We start from the raw sequence: 25,006 nt of genomic DNA, 5'->3' as shown, positions 1-25,006 counted from the left end.
CCACCTAACTTTCTGTCGCCCCTTGCTACGCTTCCCTTCCCTCGGAATCCAGTCCGTAACCCTTAATGACCATCGGTTATCTTCCCTCCTCATTACATGTCCTGCCCATGCCCATTTCTTTTTCTTGATTTCAACTAAGATGTCATTAACGCGCGTTTGTTCCTTCACCCAATCTGTTCTTTTCTTATCCCTTAATGTTACACCTATCATTCTTCTTTCCATAGCTCGTTGCGTCGTCCTCAATTTAAGTAGAACGCTTTTCGTAAGCTTCCAGGTTTCTGCCCCGTACGTGAGTACTGGTAAGACAGCTGTTATAAACTTTTCTCTTGAGGGATAATGGCAACCTGCTGTTCATAATCTCAGAATGCCTGCCAAACGCACCCCAGCCCATTCTTATTCTTCTGATTATTTCACTCTCATGATCCGGATCAGCAGTCACTACCTGTCCTAAGTAGATGTATTCTCTTACCACTTCCAGTGCCTCGCTACCTATCGTAAACTGCTGTTCCCTTCCGAGACTGTTAAACATTACTTCAGTTTTTTGCAGATTAATTTTTAGTCCCACCCTTCTGCTCTGCCTCTCCAGGTCAGTGAGCATGCATTGCAGTTGGTCCCCTGAGTTACTAAGCAAGGCAATATCATCAGCGAAGCACAAGTTACTAAGGTATTCTCCATTAACTTTTATCCCCAATTCTTCCCAATCCAGGTCTCTGAATACCTCCTGTAAACACGCTGTGAATAGCATCGGAGAGATCGTATCTCCCTGCCTGACGCCTTTCTTTATAGGGATTTTGTTGCTTGCTTTATGGAGGACTATGGTGGCTGTGGAGCCGCTATAGATATCTTTCAGTATTTTTACATACGGCTCGTCTACACCCTGATTCCGCAGTGCCTCCATGACTGCTGAGGTTTCGACTGAATCAAACGCTTTCTCATAATCAATGAAAGCTATATATAGTGGTTGGTTATATTCCGCACATTTCTCTATCACCTGATTGATAGTGTGAATATGATCTATTGTTGAGTAGCCTTTACGGAATCCTGCCTGGTCCTTTGGTTGATGGAAGTATAAGGTGTTCCTGATTCTATTTGCAATTACCTTAGTAAATACTTTGTAGGCAACGGACAGTAAGCTGATCGGTCTATAATTTTTCAAGTCTTTGGCGTCCCCTTTCTTATGAATTAGGATTGTGTTAGCGTTCTTCCAAGATTCCGGTACGCTCGAGGTCATGAGGCATTGTGTATACAGGGTGGCCAGTTTTTCTAGAACAATCTGCCCACCGTCCTTCAACAAATCTGCTGTTACCTGATCCTCCCCAGCTGCCTTCCCCTTTGCATAGCTCCCAAGGCTTTCCTTACTTCTTCCGGCGTTACTTGTGGGATTTCGAATTCCTCTAGACTATTCTCTCTTCCATCATCATCGTGGGTTCCACTCGTACTGTATAAATCTCTATAGAACTCCTCAGCCACTTGAACTATCTCATCCATATTAGTAATGATATTGCCGGCTTTGTCTCTTAACGCATACATCTGATTCTTGCCAATTCCTAGTTTCTTCTTCTCTGCTTTTAGGCTTCCTCCGTGTATACTCGTGTAAAGGCCACAGGTTTTATTCCCAAGATTTGGGGTGAAAATCGGGGGTACAGCCATTACATGGAGAAAAAGTTCTTTTTTTTTTCATAAATATTTTCGGTGGTATTAGCCTTTATTGAACTACAGTACTTGCTTGTACCGGCTCTGGCTATTCTTGGCTGTTCCGTAGCACGTCACCTTCCGGTTGGAATAAATGGTGACACCCCACAGACCAGCGGCTGCTGCCTTGTTTCACCGCCAACTAAAGAATGAAATGCTTCGGAATTCTCGCACCGCAGAACAGATAACACTGCTAACCTTCTCAGAAATCAGGGGTGCAGCTTATGCACGGGTAATTCATAAATATATTTTTTGTTGATTTTTTTATGAAGTTCTGGATGCGGCTTTTACACGGGTTTGACCATTACACGAGCATATGCGGTAATTTAGGTTTACGGAATAATTTTGCTATCTTGTTTGAAAATTTTGTTGACATCAAGGTATAGATGGTATACACTCTTGCGATTATTGTCCTTATCTGAACGCACCTCTCTAGTGTTGTGTTCTCTCGCCGAGCTGCCAACCGCTGTGCCCCTCAAACACTATGCAGACGTGCCAGTGGCTGAGCGACTTGAAGGAGGTGCTGCAGGACTCTATGGACGTTAAGCTGTTCCTCAACGGCCGCTACACGCTACTGTGTATCTCCAACTTCCTGCTCAACGCGTGCGTTGACAACCCCTACATGTACCTGCCCGACAGCGCCATCCAGCTGGGTGTTGACAAGGACCGGGCCTCCTACCTCATCTCCTTCATTGGCATCCTCAACACCTTTGGCGTGGTGGGTTGATGGCACGGATCACTTGTCGGGTCTCTTTAATTTACCCAGTTCTTAAAATAGTGTGTGTGTTGTACTCTGCAATCAAGATGTTACTGTCCACAGTGCTAACATTAGAGTAGTTTTGTTAAGAGCACCATTGTGAAAAAAAGAAAGATAATTCTTTTCTGATCTGCTGATGGTTCTCATCCTTCATAGTGCAGTGTTGAAAACAAGCATAATGTTAATACAGTAGGTATAAATAACAATATATACTGCCTACAGTCGGTAGACTTTATCTTTTTGTTTTACATATAAAAAGCATCATCAAAATTAATGCATTGGGTGCTGAGAAGCATTGATTTCTTTGCTCCCATGTGCTTATACAGTCGCCGATCGTTTATTCGAACCTCACGGGGACTGCGGAAATGTCCGAATAAACAGGTGTCCGAAAAAGCAGATTAAGAAAAAAAAAGAAAAGGAAATCGTAAATGCACCGTTGCATGCTGTTCCGTTTACGCGCTATCAGATAAGCCTGAATCTCGGAGAGGGTCGTACAGTCACTATAGGCAGCTGAAAGCAGAGTCACTGCTTGTACATGCTCCGCATGCGACGGCAGCGTAGCACATGGTGGGTCATCTTCCGACTCGGAGTCATCGTCCGGCGGTGCAGCAGAAACCTGACGGATGATCTCACCGTCGTCGAGTTCTGCGCATGTCAGTACAGCAGTGCCAGCAGCTGGAAACTGTCAAATGAGACGGTGTTCGGAATCGCAATGCAACCACTGTGCAGGTCTCGGCAGAACATTTTCGGCGTCAGTAGGGAGCACATCGGAAGGCAACAAATCCTAGGCCTCCAGGGCACCCGCTTGCGGCATTCCCCGGCGCAGTCTGCGCGGGCACTATCGGTGCCATTAGACACTTGACGCGATGTTTCCGTATGCCACGTTGGATCACCGCAACCTCGACACAGCTCACAACACAAACATCACCATGCCATCACGTCGACACCAGTCGCACAAACGAAAAACGTGGCCTACTCGCAGCGTCGTGCATGAAGAAACAAATCAGCTGCTGGATTGTCTTGACATGACTTACTAAGCTGAGACCAGAACTGCTGTGGCCACGAACCAGGAAGAGACGATGATGATGAGCGGGGATTTGCAGTAGCGCCACTTCGTGGGGAAGCAAGGAGGCTCTGTTCAAAACAAAAATGGCGTTCAGCAAGTCGAACCATGCACCAGTCAGAGTCGGTGCATGGTGCTCTTGATCGAGTTGGCTCAAGGAGTGTCTGAAAAATCAGACGAGAGGTTGCAAGGTGTCCAAACTTTTGGCAGTTGTTATACATTATGGTCTATGGGGAGAATGGTGGTGTCGCGAAGCAGACCGAATAATCGAGCATGTCCGAATTTTTGGAGTCCGAAAAATCAGTCTGTGACTGTATTGGCACTTGAAGGTAAAGGCTTTCTGTTAATTTCGCTAGTTGTGCAGACTGTCTTACAGATTGCTTGGTAGGTCATGTGTTGTTGCTGACTGCTCCAAAAAGCAAGCTTCACAGCTGTTCTTCTTTGCCCCTGTTTTCCGAGCACAGCCGCACTCTGTTTATGAAAGGACTAACCTACAGATAACCTACTTACACTGCCTTTTTGGGATATCTACTCATAACGACTACTATATGGAAAAGATATCCTCCCGATAATCAGTGTGGTTATTTATTATGACAGCACTCTACACCAAGTGTTTGAACAGACTGTATGCTAACCTTAAATGCGAAGTGTAAACTTTTGCACTTCTGGTTATCTTTGACTTGCATGTGTACCAATGTGATGCATGCTGGAAAGTGGAGCTCAGCATGAGGGTAGGAGTTTTTTTAAGTTTGTTTCTTTTTTATGGTTCCCCCCCCCTTTTTTTTTTTGCACTGTGCAATGCGTATTGCGGTCTCCCCATTGTACCTTTCGTTTTCGGTAAGTTGTACGTATTCAACATTGACGTTGAGCATTCGTTATGACGATTTTTCCATGCTGCTTGTGTGACACAGCTTTGATCATATTTCCATCACTGCCTACATTTTGCCAGGGATGGCAGGCAACCAAGGTGTTGTGGCTGGAGGCCACTTTGCATATCTTTGTGCTGTTGTGCTGCTGCGGTGGCTTCCAGTTGAATTCGTGAGAAGGATATTTAGATGTGATGCAAATCTTAGGTGTCGCGCTTATTCTTACTTTTCTGCCTGTTAATTTTTGCTGCTGCAGCATAAGTTTTTAAGGATATGTCTCTGGTGGTCCGGTCCTTGCTGGTTTCTTCTGGTTGCCTTTGATATATGCTTGGTTCTGTGGCTTCGAGCCTCATGCCCACGAGAAAATTTTGCTGTTGAATTGTCTTTGGTTTCCTGCCCTTGTTTTTGGTCCAAGCAGTGTCGCTTTCTGCCACATGTTCACCTGACTCTTGCCTCTGCACCAAATGTTGTGTAAATAGGAGTGTCCCTCGTACATGACTCCTCTGCCTAAACCTTTGGCTTGTCTGTACTGAAATTTCAAATAGGGGTGGGATTTCACTGTGGATGTAGTTAAACACCTCGTTGGGACCATTGCTTGCTTGTTTCGTGTTGAGTAAATGAAAAGTAGGCAGTCCTGCAGCTGGTGCACTCTATAATGGTCATTCTAGCACATGTTGTGTCCAGTTAAGGGCATTTGGAAAACTTACTTCTATCTCGTTTTCTGTCGGCTGAGGCGCTAACATGTGATGCTTGCCCACATGGCTCTCGCACAGGCTTGCGATCACTTTTTATGAGGCAGGCGCACGCAAATTGGCAATACTGCTGCGCGTCCGTCTTTTTTCTTTTCTCTTCCTTTTTTTCTCTTTGTGAGGCATGTAAGGACTGACGGAATTAGTCTAGAGATCTAACATTTGATTACTGCAAGTTTCTCACTTATTTCATTTCCGTGACGAATGCACATAACTGAGCTTGCTTGTGGGCGCTTATGTGGCATGCCTCGCTTTCGCTGTGGCCACGTGTCCCTGCGGCTGTATTCTCTGATGAGCCACTCCACTTTTACTCTTCTGGCTCTTCTACATTGCTTTGGGTGTGGACCGGAGACTGCTGCACAGTTGCCTTTGCTGGAATGGCTGGAATGCTGGAATGAATGGAATGTTTCAAAATACAAGTCCTTGTTGCGTCAAACCTATTTAAGACAATAAATAAGCTGTGTGAATATTATGACATTTGCGAAAAATTGTGGCAATTTATCCATGGATTCAACCATGAACCATGTGTAAAAGTGCACGGATAATTTTTTTCTTGCTTTATTGTTATGTAAAAAATTACTTCCTTGTTTTTTTTCTCAAAATAAGTCACTCTAAAGAACCTAAAATCTGTAACACAAGAAAATATGAATCTCGAAGGGTCAAGTTGGACCCGGACAGGCAAGAGTGCGTGCCAATAGCACAGATATAATTGCGGTGTAATAGGACACGAGACAAAGTGAAGGAGGGGCCAGGTGAAGAGTCGCACTTGCAGCTGCGATCTTTCCTCCCCTTGTCTGACTTCACCTTGTTTCACTTCCTACTACGCTGCATTAAGTGTGCACTCATCTGCATGGATGCCAGACACGTGTAAGATATGTGGGAATGCAATGGTGGTGGCCTCTGTCACAGTAATGGCAAAACAGGTGTACACATACCCTAAGTATTGTAGGAAGGCAAGGACTTGCAGGAAACTGCACAGAGTATCAGCCTGTCACCATGTCAAGGGCTCAACGAAAACTTGTCTGGTCAGGTATCATATTAGGTAAAAGACAAAGGCTTCTCGGCACTGAACAAGTCTGAAGTCAATTCATGTTCCAGCATTGTGGACAAGGAACCCCTGTATAGGTTCCAAAACGTCTGTGAACTTTTGACTTGGTCAGTGTCCAGAAGCCTTTGTGATGTTTCTAATCCTATCGCCTAGAATTTTTTTAGTAAAGTCTGCAGCACCCATCAAATAAAATTACGCTGCTTTGATGTATTTATTGACAGTCCCTCATAATTTGTGACTGAAGGGATCAGTTGCAATGCACAGGGAGCTCTCACTGAAAAAGTCTGCAATACATCACATTCTGTTTACGGAACATTGGGCATGTCAACCAGCTCATTCTCGAGCCCTCAAATTTTAGTAAGAGAATAACACAAAGGCCAACAAAGACGTAAATGGGACGAAGACGAGAACAGGCTTCCAACTGAGTGTTTATTAGTTGGTGCACTGCCTGTTCCACTACCTGTCAACAACGGCAATCGCAGAAGCACTGCTGGTGACATGAGTAGCGCTGCTCACTCACTGGGATGAACCACCTGCCACTTCGGTCGGGCATCGTAGTCACCTAAACTTTGTTGCCACCACCCCTGTGCAGGTGATAGTGGGCTACCTGGGCGACAAGTCGTGGCTGGAGCCCACACTGCTCTACAGCCTGCTGACGGCCGTCAGCGGAGCGGCCATTGCGGTGCTGCCCATGGTGAGCAGCTACATGGCCCTGTCCCTGCTGAGCTCGGTGTACGGCTTTGCCATCTCTGCCAACTACACGCTGGTGCCGGTCATCCTGGTGAACCTCATCTCGCTGGACAACTTCACAGGCGCCTATGGCCTCCTCTTGCTCATCCAGGGAGTGGCCGGCCTCATGGGACCCCCCATTGCAGGTGCGTGTGTAGCTTCTGGCCATGTGGTGCCACGAATGCGTGGTGTGCCGTGGTGGGTCGCATCAGCTCACGTGTGTGAGCACTTTCGTGATGACAGCGGCACTCTAATAATCTCTGATGCTTACACAGACAGTTTGCCGTAGGTTATAAATTTGAGTGTGCTTCAGTCTTGCACTGTAGTCTATACCACTGCAGGCGCAGATTTCTTGAAGCCATTCGTCATCGTGAGTTTTCCTTGTGCATTTGGCACCACCAGTAAACTGAATGGAGCTAACAAAAGAACTCTGTAGCTGTCTTGCACTACCATGCAGTAGATGGTGCCCTTTATTTGTTGAGTTTGTTTCAGTCCTTGGACAGCTGAAGGGCAGACCTCTTGCTGAAAAATGCAGTGAGCAAGGAGATACTCTCGAATCTCGTTATAATGAAATGGGATGTAACACAAGAACGGATATAACAAAGTAAGGAGGGTTCCCCTTGAAACCCCGTAGAGATTCAATTTTTGTGCTGGCTGCGTGTGGCGACCAAAGAAGGATGTCCCAATGCACACTGCTTGGAGGGCTAGCCATTCATGCCAAAAGAACACAGGCAAGAAGGCTGGAGAAATGGAGGTGCAAGCTGGCCTTCTACTTTTCGAGAGGTCCCTCAAGAAGTCCTTCGAGAGGTCCCTCAAGATGGCCTTCGCTACACGACAGTGTTATCTGATGGCGACAGCCACACTTTTCTTGCTTTGCAAGAGGCTAATGCCTACGGCTATATAAAAATTGTAAAAGAAGATTGTGTTTACCATGTGCAAATGCTTATGGGCACAGCCCTGCGCAACTTGATCACGAAACACGAGGGGACAGAGAACCTCGGTGGCAGAGGAGGGCTCACGGGTGACCTCACAACAAAGTTGAGCTCTTATTATGGTTGGGCGCTGACATCGCACAAAGGAAATGTAGAGGCAACTCACAAGGCTGTGATGGTGACATGTCACCACATTACTTCTAATGATAAAGATGCTAATCACAGTCTGTGCCCAACAGGCGCAGGTTCTTGGTGCCGGCAGAATGCGGCAGCAGCACGAGGCGAGCCTACTCCCAAACACCGGTATAACTTGCTACCTCATGTGTGCAACGCATTGCTTCCAATTTATGAGCGCCTCTCGGGAAGGAAGCTTCTTGATTACTACCAGAGAGGTAAAACTTGGAACAGTGAGAGTTTACATACCATAATCTGGTTACTTGCACCAAAGCAATGCCGTGCATCACTATTCACTGTAGAAGCTGCTGTGGCAGAGGCAGTGATGCGATTCATCGCAGGCAACAGGAGGACATCGGCAGCAATCCTGAACGAGCTTAGCCTGAATCTCAGCCCAATGAGCAACGAACAGATGGCTGAGAAGGACCAACGCAGAGAAAAAGAATGGGCTCGGAGTCATTCCTTGGCCGATAGTGTTCAAGGGGCACTGAAGAGACGGCATTTAAACAGCAGCAGGCAATTAGACTACATTCCTGGTGGTTATTAGGAATGTACGTGTGTAAATACAGTAGAACCCCGCTGTTACGTTCCTCACTGCTGCGTTTTCCCGGCTGGTACGTTGTTTTCATCCGGTCCCGGCATAGCTTCCATAGGATCCAATGTATAAGGAACCCCGCTGTTACGTAGTAGCGGTGAAAACGTTCCCTCATGATGCGTCGCAACCCGAACCCGCCTGGGCTAAAGTAGGCAACGCGCTTCAACCGCCATATTGACTTTTGACGAATTTTGACCGGGCTTGGCCGGGCTTGGCTATAGAACTGGCTGCAAGAAGCCGCAGGCCAGTTCGAGAGGCCGCCACTAGGTGGCCATTCGTGAAAAATGCTCTCACTATCATCACTGTTATTACGGTCCCTGCATTGTTGGACGGGTCAACTCACGGAAGAAGGAAACTCAGGAGAGGCCCTGACGTCACTCTTTGTGAAGCTATAGCTAAAGGGAAGCCAGAAGTTGGCGTTGCTCCGCCTATCGGGCCAGCTCTCCTCTCTTGTTTACATTTCTCGCGAAACCACGCCGCGCTGCGCGCAAGCGGGCTGCTCGGACACGGGCGCTCCGCAGCAATACTAAACAATTGTTAGCATGATTACGCCAAAGAGGGCAAAATTTCCCGCGGATATTCCTTCGTCCGTTGCCATTGCCGTGGCGTGGTGACGACGAGGAGCACGAGCCGCATGATGCCAGGGAGTTGCCAAATCCTAGCTTTGGAGAAGCCGTCGCGGCTGTGGACCTCCTCCGCAGGTACGTCGCACCTCACAGCGACGCTGACAGCAATGCGGCCTTTCAGGCTATTGAGAAACGTGGGGTGATTTCTAGCGAGCGAAAGAAACGGCTAGCTACCATTCCTAGACTTTTTTTAAGTTCTAAGTGCACTCTGTGGAAATAATTAGTCTATAGTTGAAGCTACACTTTTTTCGTTCATTTTCGGAGCTTTCCTCACTGTTGCGTTTTCCCAGCTGTTACGTTTTTTTTCCTCGGTCCGGTGAAAAACGTATGAACGGGGTTCCACTGTATGTGCAAAACATGTGTTAATTTTCATTAAATTTTGTGCTGTTTGTTTTTTGCATTTTTCTCAAAACTCAAATTTTTGGCTTCGTGCAATATTGAGGCCTCGATATCTCAACACCCAGAACAGTTGGAACTGAAATTCTTTTTGCAGAATGAAGTCTAATGTGTACTCTATGAAAGATAGCAAGCAGATTTCTTACCTTTCATTTCAGAAATTAATTATTTTGCTACATTTTGTGCCACATGGTTGCCACATTTTGTGGGCTTACATTTAAAGGGCTGTAAAGTATCTATTAATGGTCACATCAAAAAAGTGTTTGCTATACTTCAGTCCTTACTCTTTATGCTAACCATGCCTTACAAATAATTTTTATTGTGCCATTTATCTTTAATTGGGGCCGCAAACAAGGATAAATGAATGTTATTTACCTTAAGCAATAATTGAGCTACACCAAAACGAAGTACATGCTTGAAATCAGTGCAAAAATATCAATAAGACGAACGAGTTTGATTAGTATGGATGGGAAAATAAAGAAGATTATTTATATAGCAATGTGTCCCCCTTAAAAGGAAAGTTAGCGTGTGCGCGGAGACGAACGGAAATCGGACTGCATCACGGGCGTTCGGAGTTACCAAAACTTGCATGTGGGACTGGCGCAATGAGAAGGAGAATATTTTCACCAGCAAAGCAACAAGGAAGGGTTTCAGTGGACCGAAGCAGGACCGCTTAGTCGAAATAGAACAGCTGCTTGCAGAATACGTGCAACAGCAGCGAGTGGCACATCGGCTTGTGACGACTGATCTGCTCAAAGTACGAGCAATGCAGTTAGCCCCTACAGAAAGGGCTAATGCGAAGTGACTTCAAAGCGAGTAGGTGCTGGCTATCAAATTTTATGAAAAGAAAAGGCCTTTCTCTTGGAAGGCGGACAAGGATATGCCAAAGATTCCCAAAGAATATGAAGAGAAATTGCACAGTTTTCAGTAGTACGTTATAAAGCTGCATCATAGAAACGGTTACCACTTCGGACGGATTGGAAATGCCACTCAGATGCCACTCTACTTTGACATGCCTGCCACCGTAACTGTTCAAAAAAAGGGGATGAAGCAAGTGCACGTTTTGTCTTCCGGCCACAAAAAAACTAGTCACCGCAATGCTTTGTTGCACTGCGGATGGGCACAAGCTGCCCCCATAATTGCGAGAAAAAAAAAAAAAGCGTCTTCCATCTTCAGATGGAAGATGCTCCCGAAAGGAATTGTGTTTCCGAGTGGCGTGATTGTGCAGACAAATGAAAAAGGTTGGATGACCACGGACTTGGTTGCTGACTGGATTGACAACGTTTGGCGAAAGAGACCCGGCGGCAGTTTGGATCTGCTTGGGATGCTTCTGCTCGACGCATTCAGGTGCCACCTTGACCGGTGCATCAAGGACAAGCTGGCTGCATGCAACACCGACCTTGTCGTGATACCCGGCGGCATGACATCGCAGCTCCAGCCGCTCGACGTTTGTTTGAACAAGCCAGTGAAAGATAGAATTAAAGTGCTCTACACCTAATGACTTCTCAGTGGCTGCCATAAATTCACACCCGCCAATAAAATGAAGCCTGCCTCATTGCAGGACTTTGCTGGATGGGTAAAAGGTACATAGTAGAAGGCCTTTAAGAAGTGCGGGATTTCGAATGTCATGGACGGCACCGAGGATGAAATGCTTTGGTCTGTTGATAGCGATAAGGAGCTGTCTGATAGCGACAAGTGATATCTATTGCCCCAAGCAACTCGTACCAGCGCAGTGAAAATCTTGGCGGCAAGGTGTGCCGCTTCCATTGGTGTTTTTATTCATCGCAGCTTTAGTGTATTGGGAATAAGTCTGCTTTTTCCAAATGAGAGAAAATAGTATTTCTATATGAAAGCACAAGGTGCACGGTATTGTGCTGCTCTTCTTCTTTTTTTTTTTGGGTCATGGAAAACAGTGCGCGTTGCAATCGAGGGCGCATTAGAATCGAGTAAATACTGTATTAGGCTTTGCACCCGCTGCAGATTACCTCCCAGGCACTTCCACCCAACCAAGGCACTGCCCAACCCAGGCACTTCCAACAAGACAGACTTAGCATGGCCTTTTTTATTCAGAAAAAACAAAAAGCCCACGGAGTTTAAAAAATACCATGTGACAGTGCGCTCTGTGCGCCCGAATGCGCTACGATTACAGCGCTCTCGACCATGCTTTGTGAAAAACATCGCTCGCTTCGTGCCTTTCATGCTGCCCACGACAGAGCTTCGCATTGAGCTTGGTTCCGAGATAAATGCCAATGGGTTTCGGGTGACCGTTGAAATACAGCGCGGCTCCCATTTCTGCGGCTATAATTGCATTCTCACGCTAGCAGAGTGCATGTGCAGGAAAAATGACAGGCTCATGAGCTCAAATTTGGAAGCAAGACCCCAACAAGCAAACACGCATTATAAGAAGCTTGATAACGCCGTGTGAATTACACTGGTTGTCACAAGAGGAAGAATAGTAAACTGATACGGAAGGTTGCTTTTTAGCTTCCTGTGCATTCCTTGTCGGCAGAGAACTTGTCATTTCATATTACTTACGTGCCTTTTCCACGTCGTACAAAAGTATCACACAGATGGCTCTTTTCATGGATAACGGTTGTAGAGATTTATTCGCTGTGATGTCTGTCTAAACAATGTGTTCAAACAAGTCGCCCTCTGCCATAATGCAGTATTGGCACCTTTTCGGCACGTCCTTTGCAGATTTTTTGATGACGCAAGACGGTATCTCCCTGCAGGCCTCGGCAATCTCTGCCTTTAGCGCTTCTGGTGTACTTGTAGGTTTGCGGTACACTCGGTCTTTCACATGTTGTCCCCACAAGAAGAAGTCGAGAGGTGTCAAGTCCGGTGACCTTGCAGGCCATGCCACTGGTCCGTCCCGCCCGACTCACTAGCGTTTGAAGGCTTCGTCAAGCCAGGCTCTGGCAAGGCTGCTGTGAGCTGGTGCTCCATCGGGCTGATACGAAGTTCGCTTAAAAAACGCAAGAGGAAGATCACAGTGAAAATCTTCGTCTGGGCCTTCCAAGATCTCGTTCATGTACCACTGAGCAGTGAGCATGTGGTCAAAAAATATGGGGCCAGTTATTCTTCTGTCAAAGATACTGCACCACACACTGAATGACCATTGGTACTGGTGTCTGGTCTGCGCCACCCAATGGCAGGTTCGTATCGCTCCAGTAATGCGCATTATGGATGTTCACTTGAGAATTTCTGGCGAATGTTGCCTCATCTGTTCAGAGCACTTTGTCAGCAAAATCCGGTATTTCGTCACTGTTCGCAAGAATGCAGTTTGAGAAATCAAGCCGCCCTTGAAAGTCTCTTTCTTGCAGCTTTTGATGCAGTTGTTCGTGACACGGATGCATTTCAGTCTTCCTAAGAACTCGTGGCACTGAAGACTGAAATGCCGACCTCACCACTCGCATCACGCATGATGGAATGAGAGTTTCCAGTCATGATGGCAAAAATGTGTCCTTCAGCCTCTTCACTGCTGGTCCCCTTTCTGTGCGGTGTCTTCTTGAAGCTACCTGTTTCTTTCAGCGTCGAGTAACTCCTCATAATTGTGTTTGTGCTAGGTCTTCCCTCACAGTGCCAATTTCGGTATACCTTGGCAGCTTTCCTCTTGTCACCCTGTGTCGCTCCCAAGGCTAAGACCATGTTCGCCTTCTGCTCACTTGAATACGGCATGCTTTAGGCACTGCAAACAAATTCTTCGAAACGGTTGCACTGCGCGACAGTAATAGACAGTCGAGCTCACATGCATCTAGCCGCTGGCACAGCTTGGAAGAAAAGAGGCGTTGTAACAAATGGTGCTGTCTCTCGCGCAGGTTCCAGATGTATGATGCATGTTTTGTAAGTATTTTTTCTATTCCGTGTCAGCTTGAACGCTGGAAAAAAAATTGCACTTCACGTCATATTGGAATAAACGGCTGATGATGGCGCGTTCTTCGGCGACAGGCACGAGCGGCTGCTAATGAAGCGCTTTTACAGAGCGCCATTGCCAGCCGCTGTCAGTATTGTCAGAGCCCAGCAAAGGTAGACGCCCTTTCTCGTAAGCGAAGGGAAGGCGCGGCGCTGGCAATATTTTTACAAATCATTCATGAGAGTGCTGTAATCGCGGTGCATTCGGGCGCACAAAGCACGCTGTCGCATGGTATTTTTAAAACTCTGCGGGCTTTCATTTTTCCCGAATAAAAACGGCCATGCTAAGTCTATCTCGTTGGAAGTGCCTGGGTTGGGCAATATTTGTGAAGCTCCACAACTTTCCTAGTGACACCTGAATGTTTCAAGCTATATTTAAAAAGGTAATTAATTTATCTCGGCTAATTACTAAAAAACTACAAGCGAAAATATGGCACTGTAAGATTAGATAAACTCTAACAACATCCACGCGCTTTCTGTACTGAAGAACGCATAGGCTTTTTCAAAATCTTGGTCCAAGTTAGCTGGGACACCCTGTATATATATACAGTAGAATCTCGTTACAATGAACTTCGCGGGACCGCCGAACTTAATTCGTTAATTTGAATTATCATAGTAGCGAAAAAGCAATATTTTCATCTCAGTAATGCAACACAACAATGAAAATTACATACCTTTGCAGCAGATGCGTGTTTGTACGTAAATAATAAACAAGAACACTGGGCACAGCTTAACTACAATTTATTGCTCGAAGAAGTCTGTAATCTTCTTCTGGCGAGTAGGCAGCAAGCGCTGCAGGACGAACGCCTCCACATCTTTGACCTTCCTCGGAACGTCATCGGGGGCATCTTCACAGCGCCCGAGGAATGATTGCGTCTTTTCTAGAAAAACTAAAACATTCGAGCTGGAAACGATCTCTTCCTCTTCGTGTGTTGATCCAGTGTCGGCGATCTACGTCACTACTGCAATCTTCTTGCTCATGCACTTTATACTCAACGTCTTCGTTGGTGAGCTCCACGGATGTAACCGCCGCGCTGTCAGTGCAATCATCGAAGGTCACTGCGGTGTCGACGGGGAGCTTGTTGGTAAGCTCATTCCACAGTTCTGGGTTGAGCTCCTCTGTTTCCTTGCAGTCTTGTGGCGTAGGTGAAGCCTTTAAAAGGCCTGCCTTTTGCCAGCAGTTGCTGATCGTGCTTGGTTTCACATTCCACCACGACCTTGTAAGCATTTCTGCAGCTTGACGGATGTCTACCTGGGCAGCTTCAATCGAATATTGATCAGGAGGCGCTGCTCAAGATGCTTCCAAAATTTAGCCTTCACACATCTGATGATGCCCTCACCCAAAGGTTGGAGCAAAGAAGTACAATTCGGTGGCATAAATTCAAGTTACACATTACTCTTTCGCATGTTCACGATATGCGCCGAGCAATTCTCAACGATGAGGAGAATTTTTCTGTATTTCTTCTTCATTGTGTTGTCGAGCTGCAGCAGCCACCGAGTGAACAATTCTCGCGTCATCCACACTCTTTTGTTGGCTCGGTAGTCACAAGGAAACGAGACGACGCTTTTCAAGCAGCACGGCTTAACAGACTTGCCAACAACTAGCAGCTTGAGTTTTTCCGTGCCCGTGGAGTTGTAGCAGAACAGAACCGATACGCGGAGATGCGATTTCTTTCCACCCTTGCACCTGATCGTTATAACCGATGATCGCTATATCTGGACTGCAGTTATAAAAAAAAAATTTAAACGCGTTTGCGCTCTTTACCTTTGCAGCTCTGAACTCGAATTCGCTACTTGCTCTAAAGAATAGATGATGTATACAGTAGGCCGTGAAAAACAAACTTTATTTCTAGCGCCAATGACCGTGTCAAGGATTAGGCGCGCCGAAATAGTCCGAAATCTGCACTTGCTTTTGCGGCAGCTTCAGCTTCACAACCGCGGTGTGCATGGATTCCAGCTGCTGCGCGAACACTGGCGGCAATCTTTTAGCATGCATAAAATCAATTAAGGAGTCGATCGACGACAGTGCACTTTGCGTGGACATCGTGGTCGGGGTCAAGGAGCCACTGTCGATCTCGTTGTCACTGTCGCTGATGCCGTCGCCACCGTCGCACAACTTTGCGTCTGTCGGACAGCACATCTTCGGCGATCGCCTCGTCGGTGACCTCATCGCAGAACGAGGCAGCACTGTCTGCAGTCAAAAACTCCTCCTTCGACACACCACCTGTGTCACCAGTAGGAACGAGCTCCCAGAGCTCGGTTATGTCAGCGACTTCCACCGGGTGGGTCTCAGCGGGTTGGGGAAGTTCGTCTTTACGCACAAAGCCCGCCTTCTTGAAGCAGTTGGTGATGAACCACTGGTAAAGCACCTCTTCAACATCGGCGTACAAAGGGTCTCTAACCCCTTTTCCGCTGATCGGAATGGCCGCTGATAGCTCCTGCCTTCACAATCGCGGTGCTCCCGGAGGTTTTCAAGATGGTTGATATCGTTAACTGGACGAGCTCATACTTCTTCACGAGGGCGCTCACCTTGAAGCCGCATCGAGAGTCCTGCAAAATATCCATCTTCGTGTCAAGCGACACAGCTTTGCGCTTTGTCGGCGCCATCTTCGAACTGGGTTGAACCGTTGGTTGCACGCTGCTTCGGTGGCGTCAGCCTGCTATCGCGAGAGAGACGCGGGACGGGCGCCACCGCGCCGCTTTGCTTGTCGCTTCCTTTTTTTTCTTTCTCTCTCTTTCGGAGCGACTGTGGCCGACGCGCATGAAGCAGCTAGCGCCATCTTGTGGCGCGCTGCGCCAACGTTGGCTGCGCCTACTCGTGCGCGGGCGGGGCGAGACGCGCTGCGCGGTAATGGCGGCAGATACGAACTTACGGAGGTAAACATCGCCTCGCCTCGACATCGTTCGTTTCAGGGAACTAAGCAACGCAAACGTTACGATTATTTGGCACGGAAAACGCCGTCCAGACTGCAAAATTTTGATCGTTATATCCGATATGCGGTGAATAACCTATCGTTATAAATGGTTTTTTTCCCCATAGACCTAATGCATAAAATGACACTCTCATGTCAACCCATCGTTATAACCGATTTATCGTTATATGTGGTATCGTTATAAGTGGACTGCACTGTATCAGGCAACAACTGATAAAAGAATGCCGTTTCATTGCCGTTGAAAACGTCGTCTGGAGAAAAAGACTCGATGATCTCTTGAAAGCACTCAATCCACCAGGCAACCGCACTCTTGGCATCTGCTGCCTTTTCTTCGCCACAAGCAACCTGCCACGCAATACCATTCCTTTGCTGGATGCGGTAAAACCATCAATAATGAAGCATCTTGGTGATTACAGGATTAAATTGCGTACATTATTCTGAAATATTCGGTAAGCTGAAATTCGCAGTACTGAAAGTTTATTACATTGAAGATATAGGCATTTTGGCAGGGAATAAAAAGAAAGTTGTAAATCTGAAAAGTTTGTTAATGTGGTGTTTGCAGTAACGAGATTTTACTGTATATGCAGAACATTGAAAATCTCATGTCAGTGCTCCATGATTTGTATATGAGTTTGTGGCCTTCTGATGTCTCCAACAATGCTGCTTCGCAGTCATAACCCGCTCTGCCTCGGTACACTACGCAGGCTGGCTGTGCGACACGACCGGTGCGTACGATGCCACCTTCTACTTCAGCGGCCTGAGCATCCTTGCCTCGGGCGTGCTCATGCTGCCCGTGGCCAGCAGCTGGCGCTGCCAGAACCCTGCCTCCTTCAACAACCGTGACACTGACAGCACGTCCTCCTCTTCAGCAACCGCTGCCACCACCGAGCGGCGCAAGCACGTCACGACGGTCCTCCTCCCGCAGAACGGCGCCAACCCTCCTGTGGCTAAATTCGGTGAAGAGGCGGCGGCTCCGCACGAGACCGTGGCACTAGTCAGCAACGGCATCTGCGTGTGAGCTTGCCCTCCATCTTCTTTCCTCCACGCTTGGATCTGGAAGCATGACGCCGGCAAGCCGCGTCAGACAGTCAGACTTTCTCTTTCTTTGGTTTTGTCAACCTTGTGCACTGCATTGGCAGTCACGTGATCTCTGGCCTGCACGTGGGAAAGTCAAACCGGCACATCTTTCCTCGCATTGCGTAGCAGCACATTGTTGGTTGTTACTGCAGAGGGGATTTTTAGCAAGGCGCATGTGGTCTCTCTGTGGTCTCATGTGATGCCTCTGAAAAACATGTGGCCCAGTTTGTTTCGTGCAGCAGCTGCTGGGGTTTGAACGTTGCTAAAGCCCGAGGCTCATTTTGTAACAATCCATTTGACTTGTCCATACATTTTGTCCTGTGGCATTGGCTCATAAGTCACTGTTATCACCGAGATCGGTCACTCTGCGCGATGGATGATAAGAAAAATGAAAATTAAACGAAATGGATTGTTACAAAATGTTGCTTCTGGCTATCTAAGTTCCCAAGTGTAAAGACGACTTCTCCTTCAGAATAACACAAGTGTAACAAAGGCTTTCCTAGACAACACATGGAGTTAGATGTAGTCACTTGCACAGTGGTTTTCTTTCTTTTCAAATGCAAGCATTTATTTTAAAGTGAGCACGAAGTAAGCAAAAGCAGCGAGATGCACACAGCACCTGCTTTGTGTATTAACATGCTTCTGGCCGTCTTGTTGATTTTTTGCCATTGCCTCTTCTTGTCTGTTTGCATTATTTTTTATATATCTAAGGTCTTGCAGAATTACATTGAAACTTGAATCAATTTGTACTTACACCAGCTTTACTTTCACACATCTATGTTGAGCATGTACAACTTGTGTCGGTTAACCACTGGTGCAGTGGTTGGTCCTTGTGCCATCATGGTTTACTTTATTGCGAACAGTACTTATAGCATGACATACTAGGATATTAAAAAGAAAGAATAACGAATCGGCACAGTGTCCGGCTGATCCTTTCACTTAACCATTTGTGGCTCATGCGCAGTGATGGTAAGCTTTCTTAAAATACAAAAGTTTCTTCTATTAAAGTTTGGTCCAGAAGAGGCCTAGGCAGGCCAAGATGAAATGTGAACAAAATTTTAATGTTGCAAACGCAACATGACTGTGCATATTGCAAACCTGTGTCAAACATTGTGATGCAGCTCACTGTGCATTTATGCGTCTAACCCACAGCCCCGGCTACAACCCTGGAAAATAAATTGTAGAGAAGTATGGCACGCATAACCTTATAATTGCATGCAACATTTATAACCTTGTAAGAGCACTCCTGAGGGGGAGCCTTTGGCACAAAATTAAGCTCTGTAAATGATCTGGTTTTGTATGTTTGGCCGTCACTTTTCAAGTGCACTGTGGTTTCATGGCAATTCAACCTCATAGTCCACCTTTATTATTGAATTTTTCTTTTAGATGGAACTTCACAGCAGCCCTCTGCTGCATTGCCATGAAGCCATACATGAAGGTGACGTTCGGCTATTGATAGGAGCCCTGCCTATTTCTCCCCCCTATTTGAGAAATTACTGGCATGGCTTATATGCTCAAAAATGCAGCACACTAGAGCCCATTATCTTGCAGCAGGTAAAATGTCAGTCGTCAAGGCTGAGTCAGTTTGCTCAGAATGCGGGGCAATTTGTGCATGCCAATGTTGCAAACTTATGTGTGACCATACATCTTCCAGTGAAAAACTTCGTTTCTGGGAAAGTTGAAATCTTCAAATCATGCAGCTCGATGCTCAGGCTTTCTGTGCAAATGAATGGGACACAGAGCTGTGGCCCAGCAGGCTGATCAGCCATGCGCTGTAGGAGGCAACATTTTACTAGGCACAATATGAAACATCTTGAACCAAATTGAAACTTTGCCGAGTGGTGCTGTGTTGAGCATTTTTGGGTGCGCAAACAACCCCGTCTGCATGACTGTTTGCTCTGCGCGATGACACGTGGGCACCGGTACTTTTTGCAGCCTGAAACCAGCAATAACACAGCTCTAGGTACGGGCAGTCTCGTGAAAAATACTGCAAACTGGTTCCCATGAAGTGGTCCCTTCTATTTGACACACTTTCTTGCTTAAATCTCATCAGCACTTAAAGCGCAGTTTGTTTACACAGCGCCACCCTTGGTTTTAGCTAAACATTGTAACTTGGCTAGTCTTTTGAAATGCCGCCTGACTAGAGCAGGTGTTTGTGGACACTGCATCCTCGTGTATAAACAGTCGCTTTCGCCGTGATGCCGTGTGCATCCGCTTGTTCTGAGGGCTGAAGGTCTGATTGCGCAAGTGCCATCTGCATGCGTTGTCACACCAGGGAGAAACGGGAATGTAAGGAAACAATCCAGAAGTGGAGTTCCTTTATCCACATTTGTGAGTGTATGTTGCACCGATGCAAATCTTAATCAGGCGCTTAGGTCCAGCAGCCATGTATGTTGGATCACACATGGCAGTTTCAAGCGACCAAGCGTATTAGGTGCCCTACTCTGAATTTCTCAAACACATTCTAATACCAGTGTGATGGTGCAGCTCGTAGCTGAATGTTATGATACATTGTGACAACTGTGTGCAAAAAGATGAATGTCGTTATTTTGCACCAGCTGACACAGGAAATGACTACAGAAAACTGGGACAAAGGCACGTCCCAGAGGAAGCTGACAACGCTTCTTCAGTCCGCTGTGGTTTGGAATGCCTAGGCCTTGAACTTCTCTAGGTAGCATGTTTACATTAAGCTTGAACTGTGGCCCCATTTCTTCTCAAGTGATGGAGCTTTATAAAGGCATTCAACAATACGGTTTTGTAGTTTTTGCACTAGATGCTTACAGCCTAGCCCTGGGATGCACAGCATCTCTGCTGGGTACGTGACCGGCACGTAGATCTCATACGTAGTCTGTCGGGAATCACCATCTCAGCCGTGGTTCATTTAGCCTTACACTGGTCCTGCCGATAGTACGGTACTCCCGAAGCACAGCTTTTTGACGCTCTTTGCTTGAGGTTCAAACTTTTTGCCCTTGCACCGTCTGGTACACCGTGGTACACCACGGATTTTTCTCTCGGCTCTTCACAACTAGTTCTTTCACCCGCTCTGTACAAACTTGCATCTGCAAGACAATGTATTTATTCTATTGTACACACGTGTGGAAGGCATGCATCTGTTTGTACACAATAGGTTTTTGAGCCTGCAGGTGCACAGAGGTCGTAGAGCCTACCTACCTTGTAGGAAGTCCTATATGCAATACATCGAGCTCAAGTCCTAGAATCACTGCACTCGTTTCAGTGCTCCGCTGCACCGCTGTCACGAAAACAGAAACTTGTAGTAGCAGCTGCGCATGTTCGCTTATGAAAGAGAAGCTAAAATGGGAATCCCCAGGGATTAAGGCAGTAGCACAACGTGTGGAGCTCTTGGCACAACAGCTGAGAGTTTCATGTGCCGAGCTACATTGCCAAGTGTTTCCCACTGTCACCTCTAAGGGCCTACCACTGCAAATGGAAACCACAAAGAAACGGGAGGGATTGTGCAATCAATTGCCTGCGCTGGAAGACTCCTGTATCCACATTGTGTACAACCAGGGGGCAATGTTATGTAATGATTCTTTTCTTTGAACTTTGCTCTTTACTTATCAGCCATAGCGCTTACTGGCCGATCTCGGTGATAACCATTGGTGTGGCGCCATGCAAGCCAATGACGTCGGAAGAATAGATTAGAAAAAGAGAAAGGAATTGTATGAAAACTTGGGCCTCTCAGCAACTTTCATACAACGCTATCAGCATTGCGAAACTAGATCCACATTCAAACAAGAGGCAAGTTTGCAAGAAGGTAGAGGTTTGAAGTGATTAGCAGTGGTCAGTCAAGGAATGTTGCTGAGGCTTCAGCGAGGTTGCTTGCTCAACCACTGTTATTCATCAACGTTCATGCATATCTGAAAAAAGTTATGTTTCTAAGGAAAATTTAGATGGTGTACTGGTTGGTGCACAGATTAACACAAAAGCAGATAAACAGCCATCCATGTGTCAACAAGTGTACTGCCTTTAGAACAATTATGGACAACTAACAACTAACTAGCCCTCCAATACCTGCTCAGTAAATTTTGCTGCTTTATTGCTTTAGCCATTTCATTATATTGATAAATTTCTTAAATTGTTATTTTCTTGGTTGTTGCGTCTGATATTGTATTTACTCGCATAATGATCGCACTTTTTTGTAAAAAAAAAAATGAAGCAAATTCAGGGGTGCGATCATTGCGGGTTAAATTTCCCATGGAAAGAAACATTTTCTGTTTTCATCTCGCATTTGCTGCGAGATGACAACGGGTCAACAAGCAGGCGGCTGCCGCTGTCAGTATGCGACACCAAAACAAAAATGGCTGCTGGCAGAGCAAGCCGAACGCGCGGAATGCGATTATTTTTCTTCTACTGAGTACATTACGTGCATTGAAAAAGTTTCTTCCATATCAGTAATGAATGACATCGTTAATATCTGCAAGTTTGCGACAATAACATAGCCATGTCTGCTTTGAAGGGACAGAAACAGAGATGGGCGCGTTTAGCTGCCAGTGACATAGAAACACATGGTGAGCATGCTGCAGAAACTGCGGCATTTGTCTTCACTGCTATACTATCCTAATATGGCATGTTTCCGCTAAGGGTGAGCGAATATCTTAGCTGTGTTACAAGCGTTGACGTATGGATAGGGTACACTTCTAATGTATCAGTGTAAACGTGGCCACTATCGTTGCCGTTCGCGATTTGTTGCTTGCCCACGAGTGCAGACGAAAAGAATCGAAAGGCGCCCTTTATGTTGTTGTTGACCAAAACCATTATGAAGCCTACAAATAATAAAGCCGAGGCAAGTTTGGTTGTACCTTTTTTTTTTTTTTTTTCATGGAAGTGCGGAAAGTGATGAAAGGAATGAAATGGGTCATCTGCTGAAGAATGTTTGGTGCGTGCAGACCGCTTGGTATGTCTTCAAGAGTCGTTTGCATAGCATTTGACAGATCATAAGCGCGATCATCATTAGGTAGACTTGGCACACAACATATCGCTACGACAAGTTCAGGGTGCAATCATTACACACGAAAGAAAGAAAATTGAATTTTGATGACAAAATTAAGGGGTGCAATCATTATGCGAGTGCGATCATTATGCGAGTAAATACGGTAATTTTTTGAAACCCAGGTTGCTGGCCCCTGGAAAAAAAAAAAAATTGAAGGTCAAAGAAGAAAGAGACAAAATTATGGCTACGATGCCAACTGTTGGGAGAACCTCAGTTGAAACAATTGACAAGCCTGCGTTGTTGAGAATGTTGCATTGACAAACTAATCAGCCTGTACTGATGTGTTTATTACAACCATTTTGAAAGCAACGTCGCATGGAAAAGCTAAGCAGATCCAAAAGAGTTATGAGGTTTGCAAAAAAATATGTACGCTTGCCCACAAATTATTGTGGGCCTTGCAGGCAATACGCTTGACTGCACAATGAAACAAACTTGCAATGGTAAAGTGATGCCTGGGAGCATGGCATCATGTCGTCTGCTACAATGTCTTAGTGTGCCAACAAAATGTTTACTTGAGTCGGCGATTCAATGTGCTGTGCTCGAGCTGGTGAAACTACTGTCTTTTCACATGTGGTACACAAATGCAAAGCTGTCTTGGTGCAAAGGCAATATGCTACTGAAAGAAAAGCTTGTGAAAAGCTACTGAAAGAAAGTCTGTGCAGGTTTGCTTCAATGCATGGCTGTACTGGCTGCTCTAGCTATCAGAGGAGCACAACCATCACACGGCCATGCGCTTGCGTGCCCCACAATATTTTACGGGCAAGTGCACAACAGGCTGGTTGAAGTCTTTGTTGGCTTGCCAGTTTTGCCGCTGTTCATCATGTGCTCCTCTGAAAGTGGATGCGTAATACTGAATTCCTGCCATTCACTTGCATAATCCCCAGTGCCCATCATCAATTTAGGCAATCTTACGAAGTTTGAACAGATCTTTACATAGTGTTAGTCAATAGCGCAGCCACTTTTTGGGGACCTTCCTTTAGTATATAATAGCATTACGTTTCATCGGGTTCCATGTGTAGCGCAGATGCGAGGTCTAATGCCACAACTGCATGCAAAAATTATTCATGAGTTCTCGAAACTTAGGTGTGAGAATAAATTGAACAAAATAATGCGCACATTCACATATTAGGGATGATGTGAAAGGTGCTCCGAGAAGACGGAAGGGTTATCAGTAAATTGTAGTAGAGTATCAGTGCATGAAGTGCAAGGGTGTTTCTGCCATCCAGTTGGAGTATTGTTTCGTAGGGACAGCACGTTCTGAAAGTGGCACATCATGCGCTACGTGATGACTTTGTGACGGATCGAGTTGAAGTGGCAATCTTAATGCCGTTGTAGGAGCAAAGGCTGAATTGCAACTTTCATGCCACTGTTGCACTGGTTCCCTCGAGGCCTGATTTTAGGGTTCGCATAGTTAACGTATGGATGAGGAGTCACACCCTTTCAGGTACGACTTAACAGGAAACGAATTTGCCAAAAATTTTGGCTAGACCAAAGCCGCGCTTGAAAAAAAGTTTTTCATCCTTAGAGGGAGGGTGCCGCATCATGGCTGCATTATTTTACAGAATTGTGGGGGAGGGGGGGGGGGGGCAATATGCTACACCTAACAAAGTGGGACTGTGCACATTCTTTGGTTTTTGTTCTAAGAGAAGCGGTGGCAAAGTACGTCTGCAATGCATGTTGCACTCGAATGGCAGGGTCATTTGTGAATGGTGGCCTTACCAGGATAGCTAAATTCTAATATTGACATCATGATTCTTTGTAGTTTTAGATCGTGCATGAGCTTCTCCTTTTCAAAATTAGTTTCTGGTACTTCAGAGAGGCACAAATATTCAGCCTTGGGTCTTAATCAATCACTAATAGCATTTTGCACTGGAGTCGAGGCGTTTTAACTCTATGCATGCTCTTCACCTTATTCACTCATCTCAGATGAGCTTTCTCAGTGCCACGCTTACAATTTTGAGACATTATCATTCACAACCCAGGCTAGCGTCACTTGTCTACATAGAAAACATTTCTCTTACTACTCCTTTTTCGAACTCTTTGCGATAGCTAAGTCTTCTTCTTCACACTGTGGTTTAGCTGCATAGGTATAACATTGAGACAATATTTTGCCTCTCTGCAGGCATTAAGACATTAGGATAGATTGTTAGTCAGTAGATGCTCTTTCTACTTGATGCTGTGGACGCACATGTCCGAAGTTTCTGGACGCAAAAAGGCTGTAGCCACCCCATTGGCGGGCCCAGGAGGTTTTCAGGATCCGAAACCTGATCCTTATTATGGAGACTGCATAATCATTTTGGGGATGTAGCTTTTCGTAATGATGTCTGTCCAAGTATGTCAAATCAAACCAGATGAACTTTTTACTCTGTCTGAAAGCACGGAAAAGGATTTGATGTGGGTTTTTTGTTTGTCTGCACTGTCTTGTTCACTATATGAACTATGTTTG

At 46.0% G+C, this 25,006-nt stretch overlaps 1 protein-coding gene across 2 annotated transcripts in view; it reads left to right on the top strand.

The window, feature by feature from the left end:
• The window catches only part of LOC126526328 (monocarboxylate transporter 12-like), a 59,283-nt gene extending 38,984 nt beyond the window's left edge, over positions 1–20,299 (top strand). For both annotated transcript variants that reach the window (XM_055068145.2, XM_050174229.3), the window contains exons 3-5: positions 2,183–2,410; positions 6,768–7,050; positions 17,177–20,299. In XM_055068145.2, coding sequence (XP_054924120.1) covers positions 2,183–2,410; positions 6,768–7,050; positions 17,177–17,490 — 825 coding nt within the window. In that variant the 3' untranslated portion in view covers positions 17,491–20,299. The remainder of the gene's footprint in view (positions 1–2,182; positions 2,411–6,767; positions 7,051–17,176) is intronic.
• The last annotated feature ends 4,707 nt before the right edge of the window (positions 20,300–25,006 follow it).

The sequence above is a fragment of the Dermacentor andersoni genome, chromosome 8, assembly GCF_023375885.2.
Source record: "Dermacentor andersoni chromosome 8, qqDerAnde1_hic_scaffold, whole genome shotgun sequence".
NCBI lineage: Eukaryota > Metazoa > Arthropoda > Arachnida > Ixodida > Ixodidae > Dermacentor > Dermacentor andersoni.
This window is presented reverse-complemented; position numbering and strand designations above follow the sequence as displayed.